We start from the raw sequence: 13713 nt of genomic DNA, 5'->3' as shown, positions 1-13713 counted from the left end.
GAATTCTCCTGGTCCCAGGAAAGATACCAGGGCAGATTCCTTTTAGCAAGTGTGTGTGTGTGTGTGTGTGTGTGTGTGTGTGTGTGTGTGTGTGTGAGAGAGAGAGAGAGAGAGAGAGAGAGAGAGATCCCAGAATCTTGTATAGGGATAAAGACGGAATTTCAAAATAGAAGACACAGACAGCTGGAAACCTGTTTTAAAAACCATTCTGTTGTGGCTGGTGCCATTTGAATGCAATTTACATGCATAGAAAGGCATTCCTGTAGAAAAAGGGGGTCAGGAGGCCAGATAAAACTTGCATTTCATTTTCCTGCTTTCTTAACTCATGAGATTGCTTTTCGGGTGCTTCTTCCTCTGCTTCAGACCACAGAACATGGACAGCAAGGACCCCACTTCCCACCTCCCCCAGTCCCCCTGACAAACAGCAGACACAGTTGACACACAGTTGACACAGTTAAATTGTCCTTTAATTTTCCTCCGTTTTCTATCAAAGCCATTTCTCTCTCTTTTTTTGCTCTCTCCTTTAAGGTTGGGGTTCATTTTGGCCACGCAGCGACATCCTCTACAGCTATAGAAACTATCCCTGCATCTTTCCCAATGGAATCACAAGTGGTTGGAAAATTTCCCACCTTTCGGTTTTCTCTCGAAAATTGTAGCCTTTATCTGAGTATCTCTTGGACAAGGCTGGCATCAACCAGACGACGTGATGTGGTTTACCCTTTCCCCATCACGGATCATCGCAAGCCCAGTCTTATCTTCGCCTGTTCATTAATTCATTCCCTCCTCCGGGGAGTGTTTAGGGAGCACCTCTAGCTGCTGGGCCCTGGGCTGGGAACTGGCGCTGGAGGAAGGAAGGACACAGGCCTGGCCCTGCCCTGTGGGGTGCATCACCACACAAAACATACTGGCATTATTGGGGCCAGGCTGACAATGAAAACCGCTGTGCCTTCCAGAAAAAGCATCTGTCTCTTGATATTTTCCACTGGGGCGAGGCGAGCCGCCTCCGTGGGCTCCTGCGGTGTCTGTTACCGATGGGTTATCAGGAGAAGGGGGTTGAGTAAGCTGGACAGTTCAGAGGGCCTCTTTGCCAGAAAAAGGCAGGCGATTCCTAAGGTAGAAGGGGGAGTGTTTGCATACCTGCCTTGTGGCTGCATTGGCCTTTGGCTGCGAAACGTAAGAGGGACTTCTCTTGGGTGATCACAGGGGGCCGAGGGTTCTGATTGCGGATGAGCATTTTCAGCGATTCAACCTGCGAGGGTTGAGCACGTTAGCGAGACCACGGAGGGGAAGAGGCAGCGCTCCTTGTGGGCAGCCGCACAGTGTGTTCTTTCGTCATCCTCTTCGCCGGGAAGAGCTGGCTTTTGTCGCAGGAGAGCCGGTCATGTCCCTTTGAGGCAGAGGTTGCTGCAGGCCCTGGCGCCGAGTGTTGTCCGGCTCGCAGTTGAAGAGGAACGAGGGAACAATGGCCCTGCCAATTCTTCATTTGTTTACATTTATTTCAGGTGATTTCCCCTGACTTTATTGATGTTTAATTGACAAATAAAACTTGTATATATTTGCCTGGCTGGCGTGGCTCAGTGGTTGAGCACCGACCAATGAACCAGGAGGTCATGGTTCGATTCCCGGTCAGATCACAGGCCCGGGTTTGGGGCTCGATCCCCAGTGTGGTGCGTGCAGGAGGCAACTGATCAGTGATTCTCTCTCATCATTGTTGTTTCTATCTCTCTCTCCCTCTCCCTTCCTCTTTGAAAGCAATTTAAAAAAATTTAAGGTGTAGCCCTCGCTGGTTTGGCTCAGTGGATAGAGCATCAGCCTGCGAACTGAAGGGTCCCAAGTTCTATTCCGGTCAAGGGCACATGCGCAGGTTGTGGGCTCAATCCCCAGTAGGGGAGCATGCAGGAAGCAGCCAATCAATGATTCTCTCTCGTCATTGGTGTTTCTATCTCTCTCTCCCTCTCTCTCTGAAATCAATAGAAATATGTTTTAAAAAAATTTAAGGTGTACATTATATTTTGATATGTGTATACATTGTGAAATGACCACAGTCAAGCTAATTAACAAATCCATCACCTCAACTGTTATCTTTTTTTCTGTGTGTGTGATACAAACACTTATGATTTACTCCCTTAGCAAACTTCAAGTATACAGTACAGAATTAACTAGTCCCCATGCTGTACATTAGATCTCCAGAATTTATTCATCTGACATAACCGAACCTTTGTACCCTTTTACCAAACACAACCTAAATGCTGACTGTGGATGGATACAGAAAATGTGGTATACACACACACACACACACACACACACACACACATATACATATATATGTGTGTGTGTATATATATATATATATATATATATATATATACACACACACACATACACACACAATGGAATATTAGTCAGTCTTGAAAAAGAAGGAACTTCTGCCATTTGTGACAACACAGATGAACTTGGAGGACGTTATGCTATGACCTCACTTACATGTTGAATCTATTGAACTTGTAGAGGCAGGGAGTAGAACAGTGGTTGCCAGGGGCTTGGGGGTGGGGCAGTGGGTGCTGTCCTTTAACTTGCTGCTTTACATTAGCTGCAGCTGGTCGGAATGGGAACACTGCCTTGTAATTTGCGGTGAGTGGTCAAATGCCGCTTGTCCATTATATGCCAGTCGTGACCTTTCTCTGGGCTATGGTCTCATTCTTATGGGCTGAATTGTGTCCTCCTAAAGTACATATCAGAATCTCAGCATGTAAGCGTATTGGAAGATAAGGTCTTTAAAGGATGGTGATTAAGTGAAGTCTTTAGAGTGGGCCCCAATTCCTTATCACCGGTGTTCTTATGAAAGGAAATTTGGATAGAGACATGTGACTGATGAAGGTGGAATACAGCTTTGGGGTAAACAACGTGTTCTGCATTGGAGTCGGACTCTGGTTCCCATTTTGCATTAGTCATTAACTCTCTGTTCTAGTATTTCCCATCTTAAAACCAACCAACTCACCCCAACTCAGCCCATTTCAACACCCCCCCTGGCTGCTCCTTCCCGTTTCTGCTCCTTTTACAGGAAGGGTCAAAGGTTGTCTGTAGTCACTCCCACTCCCCCCGACTCTGCCGCCTCCCCTCCCTCTAGGACAGCTCTCCCCACGCTCCGCATCGTCCTGTGGCCTGTCCCTGGTCCCTGTGGCTTCTTCGTCCTTATCTTTTGCGATGTCTCAGCAGCCTGCAGCTCACTTTACTCCCTTTCACTCGGAATGGGTTCTTCTCTTGGCTTCCCCTACAGACATCGCCCCTTCTGGATTTCTATCTTACGCCTTGGCCTCCTTCTCAAGCTGCTTTTCTGATTCCAACTCTTCCTCTCGAGTTTAGATGGAGGAGTGTCCTAGGACAGTTTGGGGGTTTCTCTTGACCTTCACTCTTTCTCTCAGTGGCTACAGTAAGTCCATGGCTGAGAAGCGTCCTCCTCCGCAGAGGACGCCTCGGTCAGTGTCTCCCCCAGACTGCCCGGGAGCCCCAGGCTCACACATCCCACTGCTGATGCTAGGCCTCTTGGACATCCCGTGTCATCGCAGACTCCTCAAAAATAGAATGTTGCCTTTCTCCCTCCAGCCACAGAGGATAATCACACACTCAAACCTGCCAAACCCACTTGCAGTTCTGGGGCCATTGCACTTGGGCTCCCTTGGCCCAGAAGTTTCTTCTCCCTGACCTTCGCTCTCGGCCTCCTCCTAATCGTCAGGTCTCAGATCTCGTCGCCCCTTCTGAGAGGACGTCTGGTCATGCAGCCTACGGCAGCTGCCTGCCCTCTCTGTCACTCACCCTGTCTTAATTCTCTGTGCACTGCTCCTTCCGGGTGACTACATCCTCCCTCTGACCAGAAGGTGGTGGGGAGCTGGAAGGGAAAGGTTTGGGGCCCAGCAGGTCAGGCCGAGTGGAGAGAGCAGGGGAGGGCAGCTTGGGAACAGGAGGATTAAGTCAAGGTCTGCGCTCCGAACAGTGGGACCTGCAGCCAGGGTTGCCCTTAGGGTCCACAGGGTCAGCAAATACTTTTTTTGTGGCATCTTTTTCTATAAAAAATTAGCAATTTGAGCCACATAAAATCAGCCTCTTATATGATCCTGTGATAAAGAAGCTATGCTGGCCAGTAGGATTCATTTGCTTGCTAGGCCACCGTTCTGGAACTATGGCCAGAACACTGGGCCCCTGAATGGCTCCACAAATATGAGTCCTAGCTCCTTGGGGCGTTGGTTAACCCTTTGCATGGAGGACAGGTTGCACTTGAGTGGAGAAACAGGGACTAGGGCTCATGCGGGACATGGTCTGGGCTTGGGACACCTTACCTGCGTAGAACTGCTGCCCCTGCCAGTCCCGGGAGGACTCTTTCTGGCCACTCCTGGTCAGACTTGGGGGGAAATTTGCACAAATGGCACTTCAAAGCCTGGTGTTCCCATGAAGGGGTTCAGCCTGCTTGAGTCCGAGCACTGTGCAGCCCACAACCTCCCTCACCACAGACTCCTGGAATGCTGGTGATCAGACACCATCCAGGTAGGACAGAGGGACGGGCACTGAATGACCTCAGAAAGGACCCCTAGGTTCTTTTTTAAAAAAATATATCTTATTGATATTTTACAAAGAGGAAATGAGAGGGATAGAGAGTTAGAAACATCGATGAGAGAGAAACATTGATCAGCTGCCTCCCGCACACCCCCCACTGGGAATGTGCCTGCAACCAAGGTTCGTGCCCTTGACTGGAATCGAACCTGGGACCCTTCAGTCCGCAGGCCGACGCTCTATCCACTGAGCCAAACCGGTTAGAGCAGGACCCCTAGATTCTTATGCTGGAGGGTTCCTCAGTGAGATGGCTGGTGCCTCACCCAGCATGCCAGAGTGAAGCCACCACTCAAGGAAGCTCTGCCCACACACTCTGAGTCTCCCATTCAGACCCTTACTTTCTCTCTTGAATGGGGTCAGAAAACATCGGAGGAGAGCCTCCCGCATGAATGACAGCAAATAATACAAACTTAAAAAAAGACCCCCAAGGAAAATACAGAGGAAAAGACCTAGGTCAGAATATGGGGAAGGAAACACGTCAAAACCCTTAGAAATGGGCTATTGCATTCACAAAACAAGTACGAGGTGCCATGAAGCAAAAAGGAACAACCAAAGAATAAGAAAGAGGCCTTGGGGATTACAAATGCAGGGGCTGAAATAAAACATTCAGTAGACGGTTTGGAAGATAAAGTCAGTGAAATCAACCAGGGAATAGAACCAAAAAGACAAGAGATGGAAAACAAGAGAGAAATGATAAGGCACTTAGAGGATCAAATCAAGAAGACCAGTTTTTGACAAATAGGAGATGTAGAAAGCAAAAAGAGAAATGAGAGAAGAAATTGTCCAAGAAACCCTAAGCCAAGATGTGTTAGACTGGAAGGACCTGAGACTCCAGGTGAAAGCACCTCAAATGCCCAACGGAATCAATGAAAGACAGTCCAAGCCAAGGCACCTCATTGAAAAAAGTTCAGAACATCCGTGATAAAAGGAAAAACCACTCCTTACGCCGAAGAATGAGAATGCCAGTGGCAGTGCTGGGTGGAAGAAGACAAGAAGGTACAGGCTTCCAAATTCTGCAGGAAGCGATTATTAATCAAATTCTATGAGCTCGGCGAAGTTAGCAGCTATAGGTGAGGGTAGCATAGAGATGTTTTCAGACAAGACTCAGAAAGTGTCCCTTTGTAAATCCTTACTTGTGTAAGCTCTGTAAGCTCTGTTGCTGCAAAGTGAGGAAGTGGCCAAGAAAGAAAACAGAACAACAAGCAAGGGCTTCACCCCAGGGAGGCTGAGGGGCGGGGCCTGGTGGGGGGATGGACGGGAGACCTAGGCAGCAAGCAGTTGAAATGAGGGAAGAAGGGGAGATGGTGTCTGGGGCGGGGGTGTTCCTTGGGAAAAGATAACTGCTGTATCATCTGATATAATGAAAAGCACCTGGTTAAACACAGAAATATTTGAGAGAAGTTTGGGATTTCAGAGAGCTACTTAGAAAGTTAAGAAATGTACTTCTTAGAATTGGTGGAAATATCACTCTCTTTGGCTTTACAGTGGGCCATGTTTACACTGCTTACTGCTTTAACCACAAATTGTGATGTTGATTGTGTGGATGAGGGGAGGGAAAGTATGGGTGTGTCCCTGTTTGGGAAATGTAAGTGCTACATGCTCATGTACTAAAAAAGAAAGGCAGTAATTAATGTCTAGAATCCGTAAGTCAAGAATTGGCAGCATTATTCAGACAAACGTAAACACATGAAGGAACAGCGAAAATACCTGGAAATGGCGGCCTGAGGGCACGGACCAGGGTGGGGTCAGTTGGGATGAAGTGGTTTGGAGAATTACTGTGTTTTATAACAAGGTTGGGCTTATGATGAATATCTAACATACATATGTTACTTTGATGTAGACAAAGGTGGGGGAAACACACACACACACACACACACACACACACACACACACAACCTTTTTGGAGCTTAAAAATGGGAGAAAAATTGGAGATTTGGGGCCCCACACCTGCTCTCTCTTGGAGACACAAGGTGAAGACATGACCATGTCCTGCTCAGTTGAAGCCTCTAGGAAGACCAGATGGAAGTGTGGCCCAGGACGGCCCAGATCCTCTTATCTTTGCAGAAAGCTTGAGTTTACAAATTGTTCCACATATTTCAACCCACCCGACCTTACCTCAGCGTGCTGAGGGTAACGATTGCCCTTTCTAGTTGCAGACGCCGGGACGGGAGTGGCCACGCTGGCTCACCCCACCCCACCTGCTCCGCTGGCCCTGCTGCGCAATCACAGACGCACTCCTCCTCCCCCGGGGGCGGCACTGTCACCTAACGTTATTCTGTGCCCTCGGCATTTTAGAGGAAAGAGGAAGAGGAGCGGAAGCGAGGGGAAGAGCAGATCCGCCGCCAGGAGGAGCAGAGGGCCAGGGAGCTGTACTGGACGCTGAAGCAGGCCCAGCTGCAGAGCCAGGCCAGCGAGAAGGAGGAGCGCGAGTGGGAGGAGCAGTGTGAGTAGAGCTTGGTCCTCAGGGCCCAGACCCGCCTGCCTTCCCCACCCTCCCCTCCCACTTGCTTATCTGCTCAGCCTCAGTCCAGTTCACTCAGCCAGAGGTCTTTACCCAGAACCACCCAGGTGTCCATCCTGCTAAGGAGCAGAGCCTAAGGGCTCTGAGCTAAGCCCTGGGGACCCAGAGGTGAGGGATCAGGGTGCTTATCTTGGAGGGAGACACGCAGGCTAAGGGCTCGGAGGGAGTGTCCTGTGCAGCACTGTCAAGTGAAGCTTGATGGTGGTGTAGGAGTAGCTGAGGCAGAGGCCGGAGAGGACGCTGTAGATGGGGAGCCAGCATGGGTGACAGCAGAAAGGCTTGTGGTGTGCCGAGGCCGTGGGAGCTGTCTGGGGCGGGTGTGCAGCTTGGAGAGTGTTGGGTGCTGAGAAGGTAGATGGACAGGGAGGTGGAGTCAGGGTGGAGGTGTTTGGTGTGCACCCAGGCTTGTTGCAGTCAGGGTCGTGGGACCTGCAGACGTGGAAATGACTGTCTTGCAGGGAGGAGTTTTTACTCCCAGTTCCTAGAAACAGAGGGCTCGCCACGCAGGGCTACCCAGGGTTGGTCAGGAGGCAGAGGGAGTGAAGGGGAATGGGGGCAAGAGCCTGCGTGTGGATTCCGTGGGAAGGGGAGGCAATCAGGGCAAGCAGGCTTAGGCTTGGCTGGTTTGAATTGTTTCCGCAGGCTTTGGGGTAAGGAGCTGTCTCCAGTGGGCTGATACCTGGCCCAGGTAATATTAGGGCAGCTGGATCGTGACCCGAGTGTAAGAACTAGCTACAGGAAGTGGCGGGGACATGGGCTCTGGATGGGTTGGTTTGCATGTGGGAAGGCAAGCCAGTCCTTTATAATCCTTAGGAACTGGCTGGCTCTGGGAGGGGTGGTCTCTAGGCCCCAAGGTCCCAGATGTCAAACATAAAAATACAGAAAATAGAAAGGCATGTTATACAGGTGCGCAGTGGGAAGCTTCTAAAGGTGAGTGACGTGACTGAGGCTGGGTGTGGGAATGAGAGGGGAGGCTGCTGCAATGATGCACTTCAGAGACCACTGAACCAAGGCCACAGCAGGGGGAGCGGAGATGGGAGGTGACGCCCCCTACCAGGCCTCTGGTCCTCAGCCTTTCTTAGCCATACGTCAGATTCATCACAGAGACTTTTAAAAAATTGAAATGTAATTCCCACAACATTGTACACATCCCTTTAAAGTGTACAATTCAGTGGTCACAGTCTACTTACACAGTTGTGCAACCATTACCATTATCTAATTCCAGAGCATTCTCATTGCCACAAAAAGAAACTCTGTACCCACTGGTTACTCCTCCTGCCACACCCTGGGAAACCACACATCTATCACGAATCTAATTTCTGTCCCTATGGGTTTGCCTATTTTGGATATCCTAGATAAAAAGCCTACTATGCTAAGTGTCCGATCGTCTGGTTGTCCATTCAACCAATCAAAGCGTAATATGCTAATGATATTCTAAGGCCTCTCAACCGCTCGCTATGATGTGCTCTAACCACAAGGGGGCAGACGCTCCGACTGGTAAGTTAGCTTGCTGCTGGGGTCTGGCCGATTGGGACTGAGTGAGACGGGCTAGACATGCCCTGGAGCCCTCCCGTGGTCCCTCCCTGGCTGGCCAATCTCCTGCATCCCTCCCCAGCCCCAGTCGTGTACCGGTGGGGTCCCTCGGCCTAGTCTGCGCCCTCTCACAGCTGCTCCTTGAGCTTCGCTTGCTGCCCAAGGACAACAAGAAGGAAGATGCGGGAGTCGGCCAGAAACAAAGGCCCAGTGAGCTCCTCTGGGGCAAGGCCAAGAGGAAGACGTGGTCCGAAGGCCAAGTCCGGGCCAGTTAATGTCCTAGTTTTGTCTGACAGAGCAGCACAGGACAAACTGTAAGCAGCTCCCAGCTCTCAGCTTGTGCCCGGCCGCTGTCTCTGAGACGGAAGAACGCGGCTCCTTGGCCAGGGCAGCCCTGCGGGAGCTCCTGGTACAGCACCCAGTAAGCTCGTTCCCAAGCCCAGAGTCAGTAATTTGCACCAGCAACGCCAGGGTGGGGAGGCCCCGCTGCTGGTGAACATGCAGGAACAACAGGTCCCACAGCTGTACATTTTGAAAAATAAAACTTCATTAAATAAAACACACACACACACACACACACACACACACACACGCAAACTACATCAAGCTAAAACATTACTGCACAGCAAAGGAAACAATCAACAAAATGAAAAAGGCAACCAATGGCATGGGAGAAAATATTTGAAAACCATATGTCCAATAAGGGGTCAATATCCAAAATATACAAGGAACGCATACAACTCAATAGCAAGAAACAAATACTTTGATTTAAAAATGGGCAAAGAACCTACCTAGATATTTTTTCAAAAAAAGACACAGCTGGCCAATGGGTACATGAAAAGGTGCTCAACATCTTTAATCACCAGGGAAATGCAAATCAAAAAAAGGTTCTACCTGTTTATTTTTGCTGTCGGTGTCATACCCCAAAAAATCATTGCTAAGGTCAATGTCAAGGAACTTTCCCCCTATGTTTTCTCCTAGGAGTTTTATAGTTTCAGGCCTTACATCTAAGTCTTTACTCCAATTTTGTTCCTTTGCATGTGGATATACAGTTTTCCCAACACTATTTATTGAAGAAACGATCCTTTCTCTGTTGTGTATATTTGGTGACTTTGTTGAAGCTTAGTTGACAGTATATGCATGGGTTTATTTCCGGACTCTTCTGTTCCATTGGTCGACATGTCTGTTTTTATGCCAGTACCATACTGTTTTGTTTATTATAGCTTTATAATCTTTTTTCATAATAATTATCAAATTAATATTGATAATAATAATTATCAGGTGAGATGTCTCCAGCTTGTTCTTTCTGCTCAAGATTGCTTTAGTACTCAGAATCTTTTGTGGGTTCATAGGGATTTAATAATTGTTTTTTCTATTTCTGGGAAAAATGCCATTGGAATTTTGACAGGGATTGCATTGAATCTCTAGATCACTTTGAATAGTATGGATATTTTAACAAGATTAATTCTTTCATTCTGTGAACACAGGATATCTTTACGTTTACGTGTGCTTTCTTCAGTTTTTGTCATCAGTGTCTTATAGTTTTTAATGTACATGTCTTTCACATCCTTAGTTAAATTTATTTCTAAGTATGTAATTCTTTGTGATGCTATTGTAAATGGGATTGTTTTTGTAATTTATTTTTTGGGTAGTTTGTTGTTAGTGAATAGAAAGACAACTTATTTTTATTTTTTTTTGTATCCAATTTTGTTGATTTTGTATCCTGCAACTATACTAAATTTGTTTACTCTAACAAGTTTTTGGTGAAATCTTTAGGGTTTTCTATATTCAAGATCATGCCATCTGCAAACAGAGACAATTTTACTTCTTTCTTTCTGATTTAGATTTATCTTATTTCCTTTCCTTTCCTAATTATCCTGCCTAGGACTTCCAGTATTATGTTGAATAAAAGTGGTGAGAATGGGCATTCTTGTCTTGTTCCTGATCTTGGAGGAAAAGCTTTTACTCTTTCACCACTGAGTATCATGTTAGTGGTGGACTTGCCATATATGGCGTTATTATGTTGTTTTTTTAAAAAAATATATTTTATTGATTTTTTACAGAGAGGAAGAGAGAGGGATAGAGAGCCAGAAACATCGATGAGAGAGAAACATCGATCAGCTGCCTCCTGCACACCCCCTACTGGGGATGTGCCCGCAACCAAGGTACATGTCCTTGACCGGAATCGAACCTGGGACCCTTGAGTCCACAGGCCGACGCTCTATCCACTGAGCCAAACCGGTTTCGGCCTGGCTTTATTATGTTGAAGCACATTTTTTTTCTTTACCTAATTTGTTGAGAACTTTTATCATGAAAGGATGTTGAATTTCGCTAAATGCTTTTTCTGCATCTATTGAGATGATAATATGATTTATATTCTTCCTTTTGTTCATGTGGTGTATCACATGGGTTAATTATGTTGAGCCATTCTTGCATCCCAGGAATAAATCTTGCTTGCTCATGGTATATAATTATTTTAATGTACGGTTGACTTTGATTTGCTAATATTACGTTGAGGATTTTTTTCATCTATGTTTACCAAAGATATTAACTTGTAATTTTTTTCTTGTATTGTTCCTATTTGGCTTTGATATGAGAATAATACTGGCCTCCTAAAATGAATTTGGAAGCGTTTGAGAAGGACATTTAAATGTGCAGTAGAAATGATCACTAAAGCCATATGGTCCTGGACTTTTCTTTCTTGGGAGATTTTTGATTACTGATTCAACTTTCTTACTAGTAATTATTCTGTTCAGATTTTCTATTTCTTAATGATTCAGTCATGATAGGTTGTATGTGTCTAGGAATTTATCCATTTCTTCTAGGTTTTCTAATTTGATGGTGAATAATTATTCATAGTTGTTTCTTATGATCCTTAATATTTTTATGTTATCAGTTTCCTCTTTCATTTCTGATTTTATTTATTTGTGTCATCTCTTTTTATCTGTAATCTGACTGAAAGTTTTTCATTTTTATTCATCCTTTCAAAAAACCAGTTCTTAGTTTTATTGATCTTTTCTATTGTTTTTCTAGTGTCTAGTTCATTTCTGCTCTGATTTTATTCTTTTCTTTCTTCTGATAACTTTGAACTTAGTTTGTTCTTCTAGTTCTTTAAGGTGCCAAGTTAGGTTGTTAGAGATCTTTTCTTCTTAGAATAGCTTTTGTGGCATTCCATGTTTTGATATATTATGCTTCCATTTTCATTAATTTCAATATATTTTTAAATTTTCTTTTTGACTTCTTTGACCCATTTCTTGTTCAGAAGTGTGTTAGTTAATTTCCACGTATTTTTTTTTTTTTTTTTTTAAATTTCTTTATTGATTAAGGTGTCACATATTTGTCCTCATCCCCCCATTCCCATCCCACACCCCTCCCCTTGGATGCCCCAACCCTCTGTTGAACTTAAGCATTGGTTAGGCTCATATGCATGCACACAAGACCTTTGGTTGATCTCTCCCCCCTCCCCCCACCCTCCCCTATCCTCCCTCTGAGGCCCGATAGTCCGATCGATGCCTCCTTGTTTCTGGTTCTGTTCTTGTTCATCAGTCTATGTTGTTCATCATTTCCCCTAGATGAGCGAAATCATGTGTCACTATAGATATACTTATAAGAATTGAATGTGCGACGAGCAATAATAGTTATGCTGACAGGCAAATGAATCAGTCTGTAGTGAGTTTCTTTCTGGACCAACAGTTCTTTTGAGACCCAATATCAATGTCCACCGGTTCCCTATGAGTACATGTCGGCACTGACCCCTCAGCTCTGGATGGTGGACAAATGGTGGTAATGCAGGTCCGACTCCCTCTGGTTTGGTCTCGGCTGGACCCAGGGGCACTGCTTCACCCGGATCCAGGGGCCCACGGCCTCACCTGGACCCGGGGCCAGGCTCACCCGGATCCAGGGGCCCGCGGCCTCGCCCGGTCCCGGGGCCCAGGGCTCACCCGGATCCAGGGGCCCGCGGCCTCGCCCGGACCCGGGGCCCAGGGCTCACCCGGCTCCAGGGGCCCGCGGCCTCGCCCGGACCCGGGGCCCAGGGCTCACCCGGCTCCAGGGGCCCGCGGCCTCGCCCGGACCCGGGGCCCAGGGCTCACCCGGCTCCAGGGGCCCGCGGCCTCGCCCGGACCCGGGGCCCAGGGCTCACCCGGCTCCAGGGGCCCGCGGCCTCGCCCGGACCCGGGGCCCAGGGCTCACCCGGCTCCAGGGGCCCGCGGCCTCGCCCGGACCCGGGGCCCAGGGCTCACCCGGCTCCAGGGGCCCGCGGCCTCGCCCGGACCCGGGGCCCAGGGCTCACCCGGCTCCAGGGGCCCGCGGCCTCGCCCGGACCCGGGGCCCAGGGCTCACCCGGCTCCAGGGGCCCGCGGCCTCGCCCGGACCCGGGGCCCAGGGCTCACCCGGCTCCAGGGGCCCGCGGCCTCGCCCGGACCCGGGGCCCAGGGCTCACCCGGCTCCAGGGGCCCGCGGCCTCGCCCGGACCCGGGGCCCAGGGCTCACCCGGCTCCAGGGGCCCGCGGCCTCGCCCGGACCCGGGGCCCAGGGCTCACCCGGCTCCAGGGGCCCGCGGCCTCGCCCGGACCCGGGGCCCAGGGCTCACCCGGCTCCAGGGGCCCGCGGCCTCGCCCGGACCCGGGGCCCAGGGCTCACCCGGCTCCAGGGGCCCGCGGCCTCGCCCGGACCCGGGGCCCAGGGCTCACCCGGCTCCAGGGGCGCGCGGCCTCGCCCGGACCCGGGGCCCAGGGCTCACCCGGCTCCAGGGGCGCACGGCCTCGCCCGGACCCAGGATTCAGCCTCACCCGGACCCAGGGGCGCACGGTCTCGCCCAGACCCAGGATTTAGCCTCACCCGGACCCAGGGGCGCATGGCCTCGCCCGGACCCAGGGGCCCGCGGCCTCGCCCGGTCCCGGGGCCCAGGGCTCACCCGGATCCAGGGGCCCGCGGCCTCGCCCGGACCCGGGGCCCAGGGCTCACCCGGCTCCAGGGGCCCGCGGCCTCGCCCGGACCCGGGGCCCAGGGCTCACCCGGCTCCAGGGGCCCGCGGCCTCGCCCGGACCCGGGGC

At 49.6% G+C, this 13713-nt stretch overlaps 1 protein-coding gene across 2 annotated transcripts in view; it reads left to right on the top strand.

The window, feature by feature from the left end:
* SH2D4B (SH2 domain containing 4B) overlaps positions 1 to 13713 on the top strand; it is a gene marked incomplete at its 5' end in the record, with an annotated part of 83018 nt that overhangs the window by 24355 nt on the left and 44950 nt on the right. For both annotated transcript variants that reach the window (XM_079793919.1, XM_079793918.1), the window contains one exon: positions 6901 to 7048. In XM_079793919.1, the coding sequence (XP_079650045.1) occupies positions 6901 to 7048 (148 nt within the window). The remainder of the gene's footprint in view (positions 1 to 6900; positions 7049 to 13713) is intronic.

The sequence above is a fragment of the Cnephaeus nilssonii genome (assembly GCF_951640355.1).
Source record: "Cnephaeus nilssonii genome assembly, chromosome: 16".
In the NCBI taxonomy this organism is placed as follows: Eukaryota; Metazoa; Chordata; class Mammalia; order Chiroptera; family Vespertilionidae; genus Cnephaeus; species Cnephaeus nilssonii.
Note: the sequence above shows the minus strand (reverse complement) of the source record. Positions and strands in the feature narration are given on the sequence as shown.